Source organism: Rhamphochromis sp. 'chilingali' (genome assembly GCF_963969265.1).
Source record: "Rhamphochromis sp. 'chilingali' genome assembly, chromosome: 2".
In the NCBI taxonomy this organism is placed as follows: Eukaryota; Metazoa; Chordata; class Actinopteri; order Cichliformes; family Cichlidae; genus Rhamphochromis; species Rhamphochromis sp. 'chilingali'.
The window spans coordinates 47,183,079-47,200,965 of NC_137930.1; the positions used below are offsets into that span (position 1 = coordinate 47,183,079).

The 17,887-nt window shown below is 39.5% G+C and overlaps 1 protein-coding gene across 5 annotated transcripts in view; it reads right to left on the reverse strand.

Moving 5' to 3' along the window:
• Positions 1-3,538: 3,538 nt before the first annotated feature.
• Positions 3,539-17,887, reverse strand: part of LOC308392683 (transcription factor SOX-6-like) — a 104,333-nt gene continuing 89,984 nt past the window's right edge. For all 5 annotated transcript variants that reach the window (XM_080875854.1, XM_080875851.1, XM_080875850.1 and 2 more), the window contains 4 exons: positions 12,166-12,274; positions 11,073-11,243; positions 9,384-9,597; positions 3,539-6,438 (listed from right to left, as the gene is read on the reverse strand). In XM_080875854.1, coding sequence (XP_080731980.1) covers positions 6,090-6,438; positions 9,384-9,597; positions 11,073-11,243; positions 12,166-12,274 — 843 coding nt within the window. In that variant the 3' untranslated portion in view covers positions 3,539-6,089. The remainder of the gene's footprint in view (positions 6,439-9,383; positions 9,598-11,072; positions 11,244-12,165; positions 12,275-17,887) is intronic.

Genomic DNA, 17,887 nt, shown 5'->3' on the forward strand with positions numbered 1-17,887 from the left:
TTTCATGCTGGCATTTTTCGGTAAACATATAATATTTAATTAGCGGACTAATGCACTTAAAAAGACCCAAGGACTTTGGATCAAAAAGAAAAAAATTGGCCTTTTGTCCATTGCCTATTTTCCTGAAAAAGTGCTGTAGATTTTTTCTTTCACTTTTAATTGCATTAAAAAAAGAAGTATATGCCTTTATGCAATGTTTCAAAGACATAGAAACCAGGAAAAAAAAACCCGTGAAAGCAATTCCTTTCAAAGGGCTTTTTTGTATGATTCTTTTTTATTCAGACATTGCATTTAGATTTTTGGTTATTGTTAAAGGACTGACAAGGCTGTTGACCCTTGGAATTCTAATAAGTACCCAGTTTGCAATTGTAATCAACTTACATTAGCAACAATATACTCAAGGGAAGGTTTTACTATAAATTCACTTGTTATACATGTTACATACAATGCACAACGCATGCTTTTTGTTCCTATATTATATAGAGTGCTGTTACTTTCTCAGTTCCATTTCTAAATTCACAAAGTCAAACCTTCTCCTGTTTTTTTTTCAAAACACATGAGCCACGTCACCAACTATTCAGTATAGCAAGTTCAAAACTAAAGGCATTTCCATCAACCCCAGCTGTTCATTTTTTCTACCAGTTTGCAAACTGTGTGCTAACAGGCTAACTCGAAAAGCTGTCTCTTAGCGTTTAGAAACCCTCATTATTTAATCAATTAGGTTGCAGCTCCCTTGTTCACAAAAAGTTATATTTTAAAGAGTAATGTGAGAAAAGTATAAAAATCTTATTGCTCCTTCATCTATGACTTCCACTTTCCCAGTTAGTTTATCAGCTCAGTTGCTCATTTGAAGTGTTGTTAAATACCGCCTTATGTCCATTTGTATATTAGGGCCCCAATTAGGATCCAAAAGAAGTATAACACAGGGCATTGGGTTTGATGAGTAACTACCTCAGTTTCTCAGTGAAGAACCATAGCTGACCATGATAAGCTTCAAAAAGAGATAATCTCATGAAGGGTATGACCATCTTCTTTATACAGTCTGTGATTTTCCATCAAGACCTACAAGACAGCAGACGTCTGAAAAAGTGTGGAATTTGTGTGTTTTGTGCATGTGGAAATAATTTAAATGTAACAGTAAAGTGCAAGCATATATAGACTATAAACTTTCATTTGTGTCAAATTTAGGGGAGGAAGCCGTGTTTCTGCCCCAAATACCCAGAAATATTAAACTTTATTAAGAGATTTAAAAAAATATATTTTAAACTGTTTTTGTTTTGTATTGTTTTTCAGTTGGGAAAATAAAACCTCTGGTGTATGTAAAAGCAAAGGCTTGTTTTAGATATCATATTCACGTGACCATACAACTAACTACACCACTGCGCTGCATTAGGTGGCGGAAATGCAAGAGATCAAAAGCCAGGCAATATCACAAAAACAGTGAGCATGGAGAAGATTCAAGCTGTGCTCTTGTTGATTGTAATTTTTTTTATGCTATTCTTGAGTTATTTAAAGCTTCTTAAATCTAAACACTTCAACAGAATTTTACAAGCTACAGCAGAGAAATAACATGACAGAGATAAAATACTCGACTCGGAAATGTTCATGGCTGCAAACCAAACCCAAGTGCACCTGAACTTTCAGAGAAAACAACTTTCCCCCTGACAAGGAATTTTTCTTGGGGGGGCGTCCTCTTTTTGCCAAAAAGTGCAGTGGAAATATACCGAGTTGCTACAAATACTTGTAGTCCATGAGGAAAGTTTTTGCAGGGAAAACGCTGCTGCCTAATTTCACAATGTAGTTAAAAGAACAGTTAGGAAAAAACAACCTCTAAATCATACGTAGACTTCTAGACGACTTTTTACCTGATACATCACACAAGTGGCACTCGTTGTGAAACATGATCAACTCGACAGGAGTGAAAGGGTCAATTAGTCTCCTTTAAATCAAAAGCATTTCAATGATTAAGCATCATGAGCTCAAAGAGGATGTAGTGTGCTGCAGCACCGTGACCATTCTGTGTGCTTTAATGAGTAGTGGAGCCTCAATGATCATAAACGGGCTGGCTTTGATGCCTCATTGAAAGAGCCTCTCCAACACGTCTGAAGGGGGCTCCTCCTTTGTAATAACAATTTATAATTCTCTTGATCTAAATGCCCAATTGGTGGGGAGAGGGGAAAAAGAAAGGATGTGGTTCTTTCTAGTCTTCAAGACGGTTTTTAAAAATCAAAAAGTGAATTTGCCTAGAGGGCCCAACCAAGACCAGGTTTCCATGAAGAAAGCATCTCAATATGTCTCATCATCCCCCACACACGAAACCTATGAGAAAAGAAAGGTAAATTCAAAGTCTATAATCACACACTTTAAGTTTACTAATAAGTACATTTCTGCCTTATATGAAAGAAACGGTTGCCAACGTTATTAGCCAAGGTGTAGAGCTTTACTGCAAAACATTTAGTTTTCTTTTGGTGTGTGGCTGTCAAGTCATTTTAGTTATGTCCATGAAGTTCTTTGATTGATATAGTACAACTGATCCTGTTATGGAGGACACAGTTTGTGCAAATGACCATAAAATATATCACTGCAACCCACTGTTGCTAGTTGTGCATTTAGCTACCAGTAGCTACAACAACTGGGAAAAGTTAATGGAAACAGAGGATTACATCATTTTCCTTCAGGGATGAAATGTTAAGGGATAAATAAGTTTGTATACATTACTGCAGGAATGTACTTGAAATTATAACTGTGCTGTAACAAGCTACACTAACCTTTGTTGAGGTGCTGAAAGCTTCGCTTATGCTCACACCAACTGTGCACATACGCCCAAAAAAAAACCCTGTCAACTTGAAAACAACTAAATGTTCATCTTGAAGAAAGGAAAAAGGAAATGTAAGTTATGATGACTCGTTTAAAAAGCTTAGCATGGCAACAGTGCAAGTATGATTTCAAACACCCCTCCCAACTAAACGCTATAGCATAGCACACACACACATGCTCACAAAGGAGTGTGTGACAAACTTGCCGGCGCCCCTTGCTGGGTGACGCTACAGTTGATTTGGGAATTACAATTAGATTTATGATGTGGCTGCATATGGCTAAGCTCTCTGTTTCTCTCTCTGAAATGCTGGGATTGGCTGCAGCGAGCACCGGCGCCGTGCCGTATACACCACAGCACAGTCAGAATGTGTGGCGTTACCTCACACACGCACGCACGCACAATGGAACAATAGGCCACATTTACCGTAATGGGCCACCAAAATATAAAGAGCGAGTGGAATAGCTCAACTTTGGAAACAGACAGCCTTGTGTTGGAAATTATTAGATCCCTGGAAAGTAAGGGTACTATTTAGAGCAATGGAAATAAAAATTCATGCAGCACTACCTGTAAAGTTGTGCGCATCGCTTTCATACACAGAACACAATATGTTGGTGGGGGGTTTTCTGCAAATGAACAATTTTACAAAGCATTCAAAAATATTTTTCCCACCCAAAATTAAATACATGAAAAAAATAAAAGCAAAAATCTCAAGTCTTTACTTTTTTTTATTTATATATATTTTTTGATTGTCTTTCTCACCAAGTTGTACTGACACTTTTTAGAGCCAAAGCTGGCTAATAAATACAATGAAATGTTAAAATGCACAATTGGATTTCAAATACAATACTCATCACAAAAAAAAAATGTGTGTGACCAGGAAATGCTATGTTCTTCCTCTGCGGGTCACAACTGACGAGAGCATGAGGTTACCTTTCCAAAGAGATCAGAGGCGATGAGACCCCTTCAGGTGATACTAGAGCTGCGGCAACAAGATCTGCTTAAATAAATGAAATGCTTCCAAAGAAATGGCAATTTACTGGTGCCTCGCATGTACCAGGCTTCAAAAATGTGACTTTTAACTGACTAATATATCATGTTTAAAAATCAAACAACAACTTCACATTAGTCAATACTAAAAAACAAAAACAAACAAAAAAACAGATTCATATCCAGTGCTTAGGATGTGTATGAGACTAACAGAAATGTCTATGCACGAGGCTTTTTTTTATGTAACACAAGCAAAATCAGTGTTCAGTCCCAGCTTGTGAAGCATTTTCCAAGTAAAAACCGCCAGATATGGTCGTGAAGAGAAATTTGGGATCAAGATGACCGAAGCAGCTGAACAGAGCACCCAGAAACCACCCGAGGTCACACGTTTTAAGAATGGAAACATTAAAAATTTCAGAGAATGCTTTGAAAAGAGTAAAACTAAGATTCGTCTGCAGAGACATTTGAGTAAAACAGAGACTCATCTTCAGATGAGTGGAAAAACTTGTGTGCTCTGACTGGGGCGGTGGTTACTGAGAGGCAGACTGGTTAAGCACCTTTCCCCTTCGCTAATGTTCTCTTAATAATTTGCTCATGTTCAAAATACAAATGCAGTGTAGAAAAAAAGGTACCCTTTTGAAACAGCGGACCTATTAAACCCATTTTCTATATAAATAATTTTTTAAAACACAAGTTTGGCATATATTTCCAACATAATGCTAAGAAGACATTTAAAAATTAACAAGCTAATAAAAGAAGTAATATTTGTTACATTTTTGTACCAATGCTAAACACAATACAGTGAAGGGATTTATGATATTACAATTTCTTATCCTACAGTAGGGTCATCCAGGGGTGCACCTTCATCTTCCTATTCCAACTGAATGAACAGATTCAAAGGTTCACTTTTAAGACTAGGGGGATTCCTAAAGTGATATTAAGATAAAGGCTACCTTTACCTTTAGCCTGATTTAAAGGGACAGAAACATTTCTAATACTGCACTGCACTTAATGCATTTGGCCTCAAAGAACATTGGGCAGTGTGGTTTATGGAAGCACTAGTGCAGTGGAATAAAGGAATAGGCGCCTTCGATGCTGCTCTTCTAACTACGTCTCAGAGCCATAGGGTCTGCCAGAGAACGACATTCTGTGTGTGTGTGTGTGATTAAGCAAGTGTGATGAAAAAATAACCTCCCTGAGCACTGTTTGTGTTTGGGCCAGGAGGGGAGCCAGCAGTTGATGAGTAGGAACCCACTTCATCAAATAGAAAAAATTGATTGTATAAGACTTTTGCAGCATTGGAAATTAAGACTACAACATCCCGAGTGAATGTGAATGTTTGGCACATTTGAAGAAAATCTGTACAATTTATGGGTACTTACTTACTTATTTAATAATAATAATAATAATAATAATAATAATAATAATGTAAGGGAATTTGCTCCCTTTATTTCATTGACAGTCTTTTTGTATGAAAACAAACAAAACAAATAACACATTCACAAGCTGGCACATCATACCTGAGCTGGGATATTTTAAAAAAAGAAACAGTAATGTAAGGTAAGCAGTTTGTCAGAAAAAAAAGTGTGTAGCAAAGAAATCGTAAGAAACAAAAGTAAGACTATAAGGTTACAAGAGCTAGGATTTATATTAAAAACTTTCCAAATTTCAAGTTCCGACAGTCTAGAGTTTGTACAGGCAGTGACCTGTCAGAAAAGAAGTCTATAGAACAAAAAAGCAAAAAGGAAAAAAAAGACAAAAAGTAAATACATAACAATGAAAACTAAATCACTCCTTAAACATTTAAGACCAAATAGCTGTTGAAGACCGATTCCTAATTCTTCGACATCCATGCATGCCCTTTCACAAACTACACAGCAATGTGTTCGTCGCTCGTTTGTTCTTTGTCCCATTCTCTCTCATCCTCTGTTGTCTAACTCTTTTTTTTCTCTCGCTCCTGTTAAGATTGTCAAAGTAGAGGAAAGTGAAGTTCACTGTCAGCTGGACATCTGAAGATTGATCAGACTGTGTTCTTGGGTCACGTTTTTCCTATTCCTTCGTTTTTCCATTTCTTCAAATGGGCGTCCATCAAAGATACTATCCCAGAACTTTTTGAGCATGTCTGAGCTGATTTGAAATCCTGTTGGGGCATGCTCGGTGCATGACGCAACATGTCCTGAAAAGTTAAACTGAAGGTCTCAGTAATAAAATGTCTTTTTAAGAAATGTCTCTGACTATAATGGGAGTTGTTCTCTTTTTTTTACATCTGACACCCTGAGCTTACTCAGTTGGCACTGACAGCCTCATGTGTCTCGTGGTCGCTGCTATAGTCTGACTTGGGCTCATCCTCAAAGTCCTCATACATGTCCATGTCATTGTCTCCATTATTGGGGTCGCTGGGCAGATCCAAGGCTCCGATCACACTGCCATTGCTGCCTCCTCCACTGCCAGGCTCAGACTTTACACCGTACGTGCTCTGAATGACGGGGATGGCAGGATCAGGACTGGCCGAGTTGCTGGAGCAGTCTGAGGTCAGATGTGGGGATGGTGTAGCTGCTGTTGCCATACTTATGGCACCCGGGTAAACTCCTACACTTCCAGGACTGTTGCCCAGAGAAATGGGTGGCTGAGGCCTGAGTATGAAGGAAAGAAGATAAGGAAGAATTATATTATTTACACAACATAAAATGATCGAAAAGCTTTGTAACTTTTACAGTGTGATTTAAGTCTAGCAGCAATGCTGGAAGCAGTCGAAAGGTGCACAAGGAGATGACCTTGAAGGGGAGATTAGTTCAATTAAAAAAAATGTATTTATTCATTTAAGTCTCAGCAAGCATGATCCAAAAATTACAACGTTGAAGAATGTTAGAAATGATTGTCACTTCATAATGAATGATTGGTCCTTTGAAGTTAAAGAAAAGACACTACGTCCCCGAGCCGCTGAACATCACAAGAAGGACTACTTGTAAACTTCTAGCTGACTGATAGAGATCCATTTGTATTCTTCTGGGAGGTCAAATATGGCAATGAATCCTTAAACCAATAAAAACTGACCTAACTCAGTGTTCAGAACAAAAACTTAGGAAAGAACCAGCTTTTAAAAACACACAATTTGTTAGACTGGCATAAAATAGTATTTTTGTACTAATAAGGTGATTCCCAAAGTAACGATATACTCCACAGTATGCTGTGTGCTCTTTAAAAATAAAATGGACAAGTGGAGAACAAAAACAGGCAGCAGATGGGCAGTATCTGCAAGTCTGAAAGATTTAAGAAATGGGGAAAAAAATCAGCCAAAGACCTGACACAGAACTTGGGAGATGTATCTGTTAAGCATTTTAGACAAAGGCTCATCTGTATGCATGCATGTTTGCTCATACGAATATTTTTCTGAACCTATTTCTCCATTTTCCCTGCAAAGTATAAAGAAACGGAATGGCTCAAGACCTTTGCACAGTTGTGTTTTGGTACAAGCTAGACAGATCAGACACTGATTCGTTAGCCTTTGAACAACATCTGTGAACAAAACATTTATTCTTAAGCCATTTAAGTTCAACCACAACGCTTTTCATCTGGCTGAGCATGTCCTAACATAGAGCTCTACCTGCCATATCACAGCAGCATTAGCATTGTAGATGGAATGGGGGTAAATGCACATCATTCAAACAGGCCCCTCAGGCTCCTCAAATGAACCGCATAAAGTGGGAAAATTACTGTCACCTTTTTCACCTAACAGTTTTCTCTCCTCTGTCTCCTGAAACAATTACTGCCGTGTGCTCTGACAGACTCATTTTCACATTAAGCATTTTAAAATAACACTGGTTTAGCAATCTGGAATGTGCCAGAAACTAGTTGTGTACTGGCTCCTGTAGATGTTTGATTTAGCAACAATTGAAAACCCAGGCCTGGAGAATCTAAGCTTTCCTGCTTAGCGTACTTGACCACACACAGTAAATGTGGCATTCATCCTGTGACGTGTGCCTTGCGCTCATTCCCTCTCGAGCATGTGCTTACATTTCATATTCCACTGTGTCTGTCTGTGTCCAATTTCACTACCCACAAGCGCCCAGCATTGTCCTAATTTAATAAATGACAAGCTATTAAAAATCGCTCCTATTCAAAGCTGTGGCCTCTGGTAAATCCATCTCACTCATAGGCCACTGTGATGGCTTTAAACACATCCATGACTGGTTCCCATTAAGACAATGCCACTGTTTTTCCCCTTGCTGCACCGACTGCAGTTGAAAAAAAATATATCAAGCTCTTCAGCAAATGTTTAAGAGCTTTAGCAGATAGAACCACAAGAGGTTCCCAACCTTTCATAAAGGGCCCATAAACCTTGATGATTACTCCACTAACGTTAAACAAATGGACGCGGCTAAGAATTCTTTTCTATTCAAACTGAGACATATTAAGGAGGGGAAAAAGACCTCTCGTGAAATGCAAAGTTGGTTTTAATATATTTCTATACAATCAAATAAACTCAAAGAAGATAGATAAAATTACAAAATGATAAATTGTCTTTTTTTTCCTTTTTACTTGGACATATTTGGGGAGAGATGTCTGCTGGATTGAGAGACGACTTTATCGAAGGCCACAGGTCCATTGTAAATGACTCAAATCCATCTAGAGTTAGACACAAAGACTGTCTGTTATCCAAGGCTTAATATCGTCAATGGCTTGTGGTTCTTGATGCAAATGGACCTCTTTAAAGTTTTAATCTCTCAGTTTTAATCAGTCATAATATACACTCTAATGAAGATGTAACAGTGTGAAATAACCCTGCAACCATGCCAGCATTCCTGTCCAAATAATGGCCCAGTATTAGGTCACGAGGTCAAGCTAAATAGTGACATGACATGGCTTAACCTATTTGGGATTATAGGACTGAAGAAGTACCACCGACAAAGCCCACAGGGCTTCAAACAACGATCAGTCTATGAGAAACACCACCATGTTAAATTATGTGGTTTAACTTCAGTTTACAGGGCAATTTTCTTCAAATAAGCATCAAATCACACTGTTATAAAGAAAAGTTATGTCAAATTATACTATCACTGTTATAAAATCTAAGTTCAACATAATTTGGTATAATGCTGTCTAATATATTTTGGATCAAATGACACTAATTGCATTTCCTAGTCAAGCCATAATTCACACATCGTTTAATTAGAGTACGAGTGCATTTGTGTGCTGTTTTATTAAATGTCTCTCAAAATATGGTTTGTTACATCTTACTAGTGCTCCATAAAATAAAGTGTGACCCACACAGCTCTCCTCTGAGCAGCACTGAATGCTGCATGACCCTGAGGGTGCCAACAATGCCAGAACCTTTTCACCACCTCGATTCATGTCACTCAGAAAGAAGAAAATCTCTTCAGTGAGAGAAGGTTCACTTTTGACATGTTTAAGTATTTCAGGAATTTAAATCACAATTACACAGTACTGCCATCTGAAGGTCCTTCCATGAAAAAAAAAACTAATTCGAAATTCAGTTCTAAAACCACGTAACTCGCCGACACGCTGCAGCTTTCCTTCAAACTCGTGCGATTACTCACTTTTTCAGCTTTGTACTCACCCCACAAAGAACTGCCTCATTTCCTGACGTCGTGAACGCATCATCTGCTTGTACTCCCCGATGCGTAGCTTCTTGCCATCAATGATGCAGGTTCTCTTGGGCCGTGGCTTGTACTTGTAGTTGGGATATTTCTCCAAGTGGATCTTGCTTAAGCGGGCCTGCTCCTCGTAATATGGCTGCTTTTCCTGGTTTGTCATGGCTTTCCAGCGAGAGCCTAGAGCAAAAAAAAAATTTAAAAAGCAATTGACACTTTAACTTAGGTTATATTTAAATATTTTAGTGTTACTAGTTAAGAGGGTGACTGAATTTAAATATCTGCACACTACCAAATTTTAGTGAGTGACTAACATGGTTTCAGTGAGTTTTTTCAAAATAGTTTCAGTGTGTGGTGAATCAAAGCTTTTCATAAAATTCCTGCAAAGCAAACATACTGTCACAGCTACATTATTCAGTCACACAAAAGAAGCACCGCTTTGACAATTCTGGTTTCTTCCCGAGGTTGGATGCCTTCCTGTGAGCAGGCTCCATTGAGTGTTTAGCCTAGAAGGCTGTTTAAAACCAGGAGTGGATTACACTCTGCTTCGCTCAGGAAGAATGATACATTGTGTATGGCTTGTTTTCCTCGGTAAGAGGACCTTCTGAGCAAGTGAACAGGGCCATTACTGCGGGAACGCAGCACATCTGTGAAGCACTTTGACAGCTGATTATACACACTCTTCCTTGCTCTTCTGTTTATCGAGGTTTATCACAAACTCTTCTTGTACTTTTGTGACACAGGAAACACAGAAACGTTTTTCTTTCTTTTTTTTAAACTTGCCACCCACCTACTCCCTTAAGTCCAGCTGTGTTATTATTTTAGAGATGGATGCATTGTATACATACAGTCATATACACACTCATAATTCCACTTTTCCTTCTCGTCTTGTCACTGAACCCTAATAAAAATCCAGCAGGAGCGCGCGATTAGGCAATGTACTTAATCAAATGATTTTCCCCTGTAATATGTTTCCACTGTAATAACAAAAACAAAGAAAAAAAAAGCACTTTTGAAAGCACAAAGATTAATCGTCTAAATTCAGGATGCATGTTAAGAGCACAAAACATCCATTTATAGGACCCCTTTCAGAGACCTGAGTCAATAACACAGATCCACCTTAGAAAAAGCAATTCATTCACAATTCTCAGAAGTAGCATTTACGGCATTCAGCAAGCCTCAAGCTCACTTGAACTCTGCATTGTACGGTAGAAGTCTTAAGAACATTTCAGGAACAACCGTTATGCTCAGCATCATGTGAATGGATATCTGTGTTGAGGAGGTATTTTAACTGAATGCATCCATCACACTAGTCAGGCTGACACAGTGGAGCTCTGTGTGTGGAGTGTTCCAGGCTGAAAAACACACTAGTCATTCTTACAGTACCCACTTGACGGTAAGAAACCCTGTGAACTGTATATAGCGGTAGGGTAACCTAATGAGCAGACAAGCTGACCTTAAACAAATCTGCCGTGTCACTTTACAGTCACTTAGAAAAAGAAAATAAAAAATTAAAGCAAACACTGGCGTATTCTTTTGTACAAAATTTAAAGGAAAGCAAAAGTACTTCGCCCTTACAACACCAGAACAACATATCGCCACAACACTGAGGTTTAGCTTTCTCACTCATCAAACATAAACCCGCAAAATCTCACCAAGGATCTTGCTGATGTTGGAGTTGTGCATGTCGGGGAAAGTCTGCAGGATCTTCCTCCTCTCATCTTTGGCCCACACCATGAAAGCGTTCATGGGCCTCTTAATGTGGGGCTCGCTGTTGTTCCTGCCTCGTGCCTCTCTGAACACCCGTGCCTCTGCGATGTTACTCCCTAAAAAAAAAGAGATCACTTTTGCTGTATGTTCACCATTAACGAGTTAGCTGTTCATACTTTCACACTTCAAATGCAGTGTATAACAAGGTGCCTGCTTCTTTGACTGAGGCACTTTTCTGTCTTCTTGGAAAGCGTAGCAAAGGTTTGGTGGAGTATTGCGGGCATAGTGTCCTTCATATCATTCCTACACACAAACACACGTGAACTTTGCACATTATGCTTAGTTTGCTTCCTCGTGATATTATCTCAGTGCTTAAGCTCCTGTGTTTACTCCTCTGACTCTAAACTAAACCACGATGAGCACTCCTTGGTGCCTGTAAACAGAATTGCTTTATGACAAACAGGTGTGCTTGAAAAAAATCAGAAAGACAACATTACAAGGAAGTACTTTAAAAGAGCGCGTTTAATGACTACATTTAATTCATAGTACGTAAAAATCAGCTCTTGTGACCGATTCATAATTATCTCTGTGACCATTCGCTACAGAAAACTTACTGCCCATTTTTGGTTTGCATACTAGGACTGGGTCACAAAAACTAGTGAAAAACATGAAGACAATTCATCCTCTTTTCCTACACTTGCAGTAATATTGACATTTGACATTTTCAAGTGAGCAGAATGTTCACCGTAGTGTCCTGACGTCCAAGATAAATATTTGTATTTTCTGAATACCTGCATTTGTGAGCTTTCTGGTAGATGACTTATTGAGTATTAGTCTTAGTAGGAAGGCCCACAGAGGCCTCTTCTACATTTAACCATGTGAGTTACTGTCACTGGTATCAGTTTTATCTGAACAGGATGTGACTCGCACTCTATTTCTGAAAAAAAAAACAACAAAAAAAAACATGCCATTTTGCATGCCAGTAGTCAGAAATGTAGGTAAAAGAGTAGCAACGGGGTAAGAGACAGAGGAACATACCATCTAAATCTTCTGGTCTTGTCAGGTCAATGACTCGATGAACCATCTTCCCAGCATCCTCTCCGAGCTTCCCCAGGTGCTGGCTCAGTGTCTCATAGTGCAGCCGCTCCTACAGTAGAAAAGAAAAAAAGGAGTGGTGAAGTCTGAGGAATACTTTAAAAGCTGCAATTCTTTACTCTGCATTCAGTTATTATTATTTAACCCAGGGGTCGGCAACCCTAGGCACGCATGCCAGGGTTAACTGATGGCACGACCATAGCTGGACTGGCCATCGGGCATACTGAGCATTTGATCGGTGGGCTGGTGGTGATTTTTCGTTTTTATGGGCCGATGATTTTTTGTTGTTGTTGTTTTTTCGTAAAGGTATAAACAATGAAAGGTGGTGGATTGGCCAAATGCTGGTCGGTGTGTAAAAATAACTCAGTTATTTGGTGGTGGCTGTGGCGGAGCTTCCACAGATTCAGTAACATTAGCAAGTGGTGGAGGCCAGCAGGTGGATGAGAGAAAGGGGAGGCAGGAGGAGAGCCCCGAGGCAGCCGCCGAGTGTCAGGTGAACTGAACTTCAGGTAAGAAGTTATGACCTGCAGTCTGTCTGGGTCAGATATAAACCAAGTTTAGGTGGAGTTTATTTTCGTTGTGCTGACTTTTTACCGTCAGTTACAATAACTCATACTGCGTACTAGCTAGCATGACAGAGTTTATATACAGCTGGGTGGGTGCTTTGATGTTATTGATAGTGAACTTTATTTTATTCATAAGGTTAGTTAGTAGAGTTGCCAACCGTCCCCTAAAAAGAAGGAATCGTCTCGTATTCAGAGAAAATTTTACGCGTTTCGTGTTGAGGTGAAAAGAAACACAGTTTGTCCCGGACTTCAGCTAGAATGGAGAGACACAAAGCTGGAGTTATTCTGTCGTTATGCTGCACAGCTGCCTCTTCTTCTCTCATTCTCTCTCTCTCCCTCTCCTGTTGCTACTTCAATCATGAAACTGATCAATGATCAGCTGATCGGCTTTTCTCTCTTGTTTGTTTATCGTCCACTTTGCGCCAGAAAGAGGAAACCAGCAGATGTCGCGCTAAACAACAGCAGCACGTTTAAGCTTGATCAGCTGTTGTTAGAATTTATTTAATATTACTTTCTAGTATCAGCTGATGTTTGCTGGAGCCACAGCTGTAAAAGCTGCTGATCATGAGGTTTGTATATCTGGTGAGAGGGAAACATGAAGATGAAACCAGGAGATGTCCTTACTGAATCATCAGAGCTGAACAGGTGATGGAGAAACAGGTTTACCTTTTAGTTAACATGAATGAGTTGAAGGGAAGTTGTGAACTGTTTCTGAGAGACAAATAACACCAGGATCCTTTTCTAATTAGCTGACAGCTGGTAACTGTGCAGGGGCGGGTCTAGCAAAATGTTGCCAGGGGTCCATGTAGGGCATTAACAGGGAAAGGGGGGCACAAAGAAATACTTTCTTATTCTCATTTAAAATGTCTGGTTTTTATTAAATAATTATCTGAAGCTTACAATCAAAGTTTTTATCTGACGTAAAATGTATAAAAATCATACATATACCGACAAGACTGTACATCACTGTCACAACAGCGTTTGTTTTCATTCAAAGGCTTTATGGCTTTAATACCTGGTGGGCCGGTCTCTAGTCAAAATGCCCGGGCCGATTTTTTGTCCCAGTCCAGCCCTGGGCACGACAATCTGAGAAGGTGCATTAAAAAATACATGGCCGCGCCAGCAGTGCACATTGCAAATTAGTTCACATAGACACATTAGTTGTGCCGCTTCTTAATGATGGTATCTTAGCTAACAACCCAGAGTACCAGATTCAACTTGTAATTGGCTAAAAATCACTTCGCCTATCGGTGAGAAGGACGTTGTTAGCTTTCCACATTCCAACACTTCAGAAGCTTCAGGAGCTTTCCGCTCAGCACAGCATCAGCACCACGGAAATACAGAGATATATCTGTAGACTCGAGACAGAATTCACAATGCGTTTTCAGGACTTTCAGGTGTATGGACCAATGTTTCTTTTCTGATCAAACCAGAAAGCTTTAATGAGCAGCTAGATTTGTCTCGCATTAACTGGCTGAGTTAATGCCAGTTAATGCAACATTGAAGCAGCTGGAATCCACAGCTGTGCATGTTCATGGAGCTGCATTTTCACCTGCTGGACATCACTACCTGACAAGTTTAACTGTCTTCAGAACATTGCAGAGGCCTTATTGACAGTATTTGGCTCTACATATCTGTGTGAGCAGATTTTCTCTCACATGAGTGTCCACAGGTAGCCGTCTGAATGCTGGACACTCTGAGACCTGTGTCTCTGAGTGGGAGACCAGAGATCAGATTAACATGTGTATTATCAAACATGCCATATTGGCCCAGTTTATTTTTCTTATCATTGTTGTGAGGACACCATAAATAGCATTTGCATTTTCTGTTGTACAGTTCATTTGCTGTTATGGAGTTCTTGTTATGGATAAAAAGTGTCTTTTTTTTGTTTGTTTCAAAACAGCTGATAACTATTCGCTGATAGCTGCCAACATCTGTGAACAAATATAATTCTATAAAGTGGTTCTATATAGCAGAGGTGTGGACTCGAGTCACATGACTTGGACTCGAGTCAGACTCGAGTCATTAATTTTATGACTTTAGACTTGACTTGAAAAAATGTTCTAAGACTTGTGACTTGACTTGGACTTTTACACCAATGACTTGGGACTTGAATTGGACTTGAACCGATTTACTTGAAAAGACTTGATATTTCACCCCAAATATAAAATTTAACATGCATATTACATAGAGATTGAAAATGTGACGTCATTCAGGGGTAAACCGCAAAGGATTCTGGGAACTCGTGGCAAGAGGTACTAGCGCACGCAGGCTTTCAATTGAAATCAGTTACACAGCGATAAAAAGAAACACAAAAATGTCAAGAAGCCGTTGTATTATTAACTGCAATAGCCGGTCGCATGACAGCCACGGGAAGCCGACGGGTAAAGAGATCGGTTGTTATCGGATTACGTCGTTGAAGAGAAATTGTTCGAGCCATGTTTCCGAAGTAACAAAGACGCGACAGATGGCCTGGATTGCAGCCATCCAAAGATCAAATATAATGTCCCAGAACACTCCAGCTCACAGGTTAGTCTGCTCCAAGCATTCCCACAAAGGTCAGTGTTTAGTAGTTAATACGTCGTTTTTCTTAACATAATTGGTGATATAGGTTACAAGCAAGTCTGGCGCTGAACAGAAATTGTCGCGCTATGCTCCTTTATTTATTGTGCATAAATAGTGAATTGTCCTGACACAATATTGTGTTTCGCTTCTGTTATTATGGCACATTGACAAAAACATATACTTTTATTCACAGGATAAAACAGTTGTTTTTTGTATCACTAATTGCCCAGTACGATTACAACATACAGTATTGTTGTCACTGCTACATTTCTGTGATGCTACCAGAAATTATTTCCACTACTAATTAATTACCGTTGAGCTCAAAGGTCCTATTAATAAACGGTTAAGGAATGTGTATTTATGAAGACGATTTGTGAGACTGGTAAACTTATGATACGTACGATGGTCTTTCGTTCTACACGGTGCATTTCAAGGTCCTGTACCCATCCGTCGGTAAACTGTACCTGGGCTTGTTGCAGTGACCGGAAGTTACTAAACTTCATGAGTGTATGCACTCACTCCAAGAACCGTATGATTATAAATATGCATATAAATATGCTACAATGAGATAGCTGACTTCATCTAACTAGCAAATGTTTTCCAGGCTACGTTGGTGATACAGTTTTTTTAATGTGTATGATATTTTTGTCATGCGATTTTAAAGCCGGTCCTACAACCGCATCCAAGAATAACATGCAGCTTATCTCAGAACTGTCGGTGAAAATTATTCTTGGAGCTAGGTTTAATTGAGCTGCATTTTAAAGAGGTGCAATTTCACAATTTGTGTATATTTTCTAAGTTCACTATTTTGTCATGTGTTGAGAAAAACACAGATTTTAAAATTACATGGTCTAATATTTACATTTAGCATATAACTGCAACATTATTTTTTCATTTTTTTTTTAAAGACTCGAAAGGACTTGAAATTCAAAGTTTCAGACTTGTGACTTGACTCGGACTTTTACACCAGTGACTTGAGACTCGACTCTGACTTGCCTGACATTACTTGAGACTTGACTTGAGACTTGAGGATAAAGACTTGAGACTTACTTGAGACTTGCAAAACAATGACTTGGTCCCACCTCTGCTATATAGTGTGTAACGGTTAATATAGAGCGTTATTAAATTTATTGCTAATGCAGTCATATGGCACACTGACTTCTGAGGAAATTTTAGATGGCACTTGTCATCAGAAAGGTTGCCGACCCCTGATTTAACCACTAGATCAAGTTTCCTGCCATCTTTTGAATTGGGCAGCCATCGATGACTTTGATGGTAATGACAGTAAAATTAATTGCTGGGTTCAGCTAGCATAAAGGAAACGTCCAGCACTTTTAGCTTTACTTTTTTTAATGGAACCTGAACAAAAATAAGTGATGATGAGTTTTAATTCATGTAATAAACTAATAGGCAAGGCAGAACACCTCGAAGGCTGCACTTATCCTCAGTGACTTGCCCACCTTCCGTTATCATACGCTCCTCATCTGTCACCACCTCTAAGACAAAAAACTCCTACAAGCAGCTTGCCTTGGAGTCTTACAGCTAAAATTACCCCACCACGCTCTCAAACTGCAGTGGAAAACATGGTACACTCCGCATAGCTACCATACATCCACACTCCTCCTCTTCTCCTCCTTCCCTCCCTCCCTTCCTCCCTCTCAGTTCTCCTCCTTTTTCTGGTGACAGAGGCATTTTGTTTGACGCAAGGAATGGTTGCTGGGTGAAGTCATGCCGCGGTAGCTGCTGGCAGCAGTGGTGGAACTTAGGGGCCGCGTGTATGTGTGCGTGTGCATGTGTGTGTGTGTTTATAGACAAGAGTCAGTGCGGGCCAATGTCAGCACTACAGCAGGGCTGTAATCAGGCCTACCACAGAACATGTGCCTGGGCAGTGCCATGCTCACCGCAGGAAGCAACCGCCTAACAAAGGACTAAAGAAAAGAAAGAAGGAGGGAAGGACGGAGATAGAGAGAGAGTCAGAGAAAAATAGAAAGGAGGAGATGGAAAACGAGTGTAGAGACAAGAATAAGATCTCAAGTCCCCTGAGAGCCATCCTGTGAGCCCAAAAGTCAAAATGAGTCACAGTTTGACTTTCTGTTATTTGAAGGCCAATGTCCTACAGTACATAATTCCTCTGCAATCGAAGTGAAGATGTTTGAAATGTTCCCGGTGATTAGATGAGACCAAATGGAAAAGTAATGCAGAATAGAGTTGGGGATTTGGAAAATGGAGTGGGACAGCATCAATAGAGGCAGAATGATCCAAACTACAGATTAACAGCAGATCTGGGTCACAATTTGCAAATATTCCCTGTGGTTGGTCTACTTTTGGTCTTCTTAAAAGTTCTTGTGGCAAATGCAATAAGGAGCTGTCTTTCCTTTGTTTAGTCAAGATTGAAATAGGTTTGGCCTGTGTGCCTGCTGGTTTCAAACTGGACTGCTGCCTTTTGGAGCAATATTACAGACTTTCTTTCCCCCTCTCTTTAATTGGACTCCATTTGTACTTTGTAGAATTAAACTGGAAAAAAAATAGCAGAA